This window comes from Austrofundulus limnaeus, unplaced genomic scaffold (assembly GCF_001266775.1).
Source record: "Austrofundulus limnaeus strain Quisiro unplaced genomic scaffold, Austrofundulus_limnaeus-1.0 Scaffold398, whole genome shotgun sequence".
Classification (NCBI taxonomy): Eukaryota; Metazoa; Chordata; class Actinopteri; order Cyprinodontiformes; family Rivulidae; genus Austrofundulus; species Austrofundulus limnaeus.
Genome location: NW_013952800.1, coordinates 183,658 through 188,205, shown reverse-complemented (window position 1 = coordinate 188,205; position 4,548 = coordinate 183,658). Strand labels below are relative to the sequence as shown.

The 4,548-nt window shown below is 38.1% G+C and overlaps 1 protein-coding gene across 1 annotated transcript in view; it reads right to left on the bottom strand.

Moving 5' to 3' along the window:
* Positions 1-4,548, bottom strand: part of adamts6 (ADAM metallopeptidase with thrombospondin type 1 motif, 6) — a gene marked incomplete in the record, with an annotated part of 235,599 nt that overhangs the window by 163,610 nt on the left and 67,441 nt on the right. Inside the window, 1 exon segment of the mRNA XM_014023951.1 lies at positions 2,817-2,922. Within this exon segment, the coding sequence (XP_013879405.1) occupies positions 2,817-2,922 (106 nt within the window).

Sequence of the window (4,548 nt, the reverse complement as noted above, 5' to 3'; positions counted from 1 at the left end):
TTTTAATAACAGCTAAAGGTGACATAGATACTTTATTATGGTATAGTATTTAAATATATGCCCAAGAAACAAATAATGATGGCCCTTTAAGTTAAAAGATGTAGTTCAGAAATTAAAAAGAGCAAAATGAATACTAAAGGGTTCAAAACAAAGGTTAAAGGTGCAACAAACAGAGTTGTAAAGTAACTCAGTACAAATACTTTGTTACTGTACTTAAGTAGAAATTTTGGTTATCTGTACTTTACTTGAGTAATTATTTGTCAGCGTACTTTTTACTTTTACTCATTACATTTTTACACAATGATCTGTACTTTCTACTCACTACATTTTTTAAAAAGGTAAGAAGTAGAAAGTCGTTACTCCTATTTTATTCTGAGTTATTACTTAAAAAATACTATCCTGATAAATTGTGTCTCCTGGATAGAGTGAATTTAATTGTGGTTGGATGAGAAGTATAAATATATACCATTCTGACACACTATTGGCTTGTACACAACCATCACAGCTGCATGCTGTTAGAAAAAATATTTTTTGGAGAAGTCACCTCCCAATAAATGTCATTTTGGAAAATCTAACTGTTCACTTTTACTCAGTACTTTTAACACTTAAGTAGATTTTGTGTCAGAAATTTACTTTTGATACTTAAGTACAAAAAATATCAGATACTTTAAGACTTTTAGTCAAGTAATATTTTTAGAGAAGACTTTAATTTTTACCAAAGTAGTTTAATGGTAAGATACTTGTACTTTTACTCAAGTATCACTTTGAGGTACTTTATACAACACTGGCAACACAAAAGATAAAAGAAGCAGAATACAGACCACAAAGAGCAAATTAGAAGCAAAAAGTGGCCAAACTGAGGCTAAAAAAGCAAATGGAATTTAAAGTGGTACAACAGTAGCTAAAAGGCTCAAAACAGCTAAAAGTTAAAATCAGCACAGTAGCTAAATTTAACATCCCTACAAATTCAGCTGCAAGTTTAAAACAGCAAAACAGTGGCTAAAAGTTAAAATGAGCAAAACAGTCTTTAAATGTTTAAGAAGGTAAACTAAGGTAAACTAGTGATTCCTTGATAGTTGCTACACACTCTCCAGTGTCCTTTTTTTAAAAATCACAACTTTTACCCAGGTCTGACATTCCACAGATGTTGTCCTGATCCTCCATGTGACAATGAAAAGCTGCATCAACCATAGCAGCTACACGATGCCCAAAGCCTTCAGTGTCTCAGGACAGTTTCCTTCAGTCCTGGCACGTTACCACTGAGGAGCTTTCTGACTACCTCTGCTATAATAATGAACTGTAGTCAGGAGGCAGAGATCATCAAACTGCAACTTTCACCACTCAACAGTGTTCTCAAACCAGGTCAGTAGTTCCCAACCAAACCAAGAGCAACCTGGGACTTGGTCTGCATTACATGATTTCAGCAGAAATATATAACACCATGGCTGCATCAGAATTGCTACAACTAGATGCTGCTGCTGCCATTTGTATTTCAAAACGATGACAGAAATCAATAATAACCAAGTAATGCAAAACTGATTGAAATGTAATCTTTATATGTGGCGCAATTCAACTTTTGAGACTGGAACTGTTTGAAGATGGCAGTAATCTACACTGGTCTTCGCTGTGTTAGCTGTTTCCTCATCCGTTCTGTCAAATAAACTCTTTATTTCCAAACTGGGCTTGTTCAAAGAACTATCCAGAGCCAGCTCTTGGCATAGGCGAACTAGTCGGTCGCGTAGAGCTCCATCTGCTGGAGGGGGCGCCGAACTGCAGAAGAAAAAGTAATTATTTGTAAACCCTGGTTGTAACCCTGCTCAGCGCCCCTTTCAATTAGCTTTGTCTTAAAAAACTATATTGAAGTATTACAGGAAAAATAAACTACTCATAAAACCCATAAAACATTTTCTCCCCCCCAATGCAGCAAACGCCCCCACCCTCTCTCTCATTTGATTGACGTTGCACTGACTCGTCCAGTTCCGACACTCTGACGGGGGAGGGGCTAGTAGTGCCTCTCAGGTAGCGGTTCGTGTTGACAAACTCAATAACAACAAGTCTGTATTTTGTTGTCCCATACATGTCAACCTCTTTGGACGTTTACCTGGATAAAAAGACTCAAAATCCATACATTTTGCTAAAAATCCATACAACTCGCCTCGCCAACTCGCCAACTAGCCTCGCTGAGGACATGAAAGCGCCCACTGCAGGAGGAAAGGAGAGCAGAAAAAGTTCAAAACTTATTTCTACCAGCAGAACAGTTGGAAGATGGTTATTTAATGTTTTTTTATTGTTTTTTAAATCATTCTACAGGCTCTGACAAGTTAGATAAATTTGAAAATGAGGTTTTGAAAATTCCGTAAGACTTGAAAAATTCCATGAGATTGCTCTATACGTCTGTATACCTGCAAAATGACGTAAAATCCTTATAACTTACAGACGATCCGTACAAGTTGACATGTATGTTGTTATTTATTTTCTTTCTGGGAAAGCAAATAAATCTAAGTTTACCATAGTACCTTACACTGTCAAACTTGTTTTTAGGGGTTCAAATTGAGGTGGGTGGGACACAGTTCGGGCGGTGGGTGGGGCTTCAACTCGCCTAGGGCACCAAAATGTCTAGAGCCAGCACTGGAACTATCTACAACAGATTGTTCCACAAACCCCCCTTTAAAATATCTGAACTATCTATTTAAATCATTCAGCATGGTTTAAAAACTACTCAGTCTGAGGACCTCTGACTTCCCTGCGTTTTGCATCAGGGAGTAACATCAGTCCCAGTATTTTATATTAGGATCCTTAAAAGTCCTAAAACTCACTTGTGGCCAATTTCGTGCGCGATGGTGAAAGCAGAGCCAAGGCCGATGTCTTCATTAATGCTGCAGCTTCTCTCTGGCTCGCACATACCAGCTACTGAGGCCAAGCCTAGAACACACACACACCAGACAAACACACAAACACAGGGTCAAGGAGCAGCATTCTGGGGAGACATGATCATAAAAACATGGATTCCGCGTGGATGATCTTGTTTACAGCAGTCGCTGGTGTAGAGTCAGCAGGGGGGTTTGAGTTGTGCATCACAAACCTTTTGCAAACTGTAAAGGACTCCTGGGAAATGTCTAGACAGGGGTTTGATTTAAACATTTGAAATGATGTAATGAGGGAACACCTACAACGTGAGCCAAGAAAAGGAATATAAGAACCCCTCACCAACACTGTGCCCCAGCAGAAACCTGTCAGAGCGTATCTATGGTTTTCTCATTTTGGAACCTGAGTTAAGGAGGAGAGAAAGAGTTTAAATGAAAACTTCTCCACAATCCAGGTGTCTCAGGTTCTTTTGTTTCCAAAGCCTGACAGGTCAGATGAGGAGGCTGTTGGCAGTTCTTCACAGATTATATCTACCAACACAAGAGGGATTGTATAACAACACAGAGCAGATATGTGTGTTTCTTTGAGAGTGTTTAAATTATTTCAAGAGTCAGTTCTGTTCTCTTGAGACAATAATAGACACAGTATGTTTTCTTTTTTAATGGAGATAATGATGCAAATTATGTTTCCATTATAACTGTGTAAATGCTGACTCACCTCTAATTTACACTACATGCGTTCCGGCTCTGCTCCGCTCCGGTCCGACCTCTGCAGCAAATACACACCCATTATAATCAATGAGAGTGTTTATACTGGCTGCGCAGGGCGGCAGTGAGCGGACGGTGATCTGTCAAAATTAGAACAGATCCTATTTTTGCCGGATGCCAGAGCAGCGCCGGAGTCAATTTTTAAAGATTACGTCACACCAACAGGAAAAGAAATGAGCACAACATCCGTATTTTCAAAATAAGACACTATTAAGCTGGATAATTTGTCGGAATAATGTCGAAATCCCAGCTATATTAATAAATATATAGATATATTTCTACACAAATGCTGTCAGAATGTATTGTTCTGTTTAGGAAGCAGATGGAAACATGTAGCATGAAGCTATGTATACAAAAACGATACATGCGGATTTTATTGTGAAATCAGAAGTTTCAGAAAGACGACAGTTTCAACATAGATATCAAAAGCCTTTAAATCAATGTTTTCAGCTGTGTTTGGAGTTCGTCTTTCACGGAATTAATTATTTTTTGCTCTGACTTCCACATTTATAACTGGATTTATTGTGTGATCTCCTTCCTGCACACTCTGTTGGAACGGAGCGGAGCGGAAGCTGTATAAATTGAGACACAAATGAACAGCTGCGACCTGCGCACCGCAGTGCTGCGGAGACGCACGAAGTGTAAATCCGGGGTCAGCATCTGTACATCAATTAAAATACAATTTCTAATAAAAATACATTAAGACTTTTTCAATTCCTACAGAAACTTTGATCCCAATGAAATTTGTTTTAGCATACTCTATTTTGTCTCATTAAGCTACTTTCATCTTTTTGATACCATTTTGTTATTTTTAGCTTTTACCGACATTCTGCCACTTTGAGCTTAGAGCTATAATTGTCCAAATACCAGTAATTTATTATTTATTTATTTACCGTTATTTAGTACTATCTTTTAG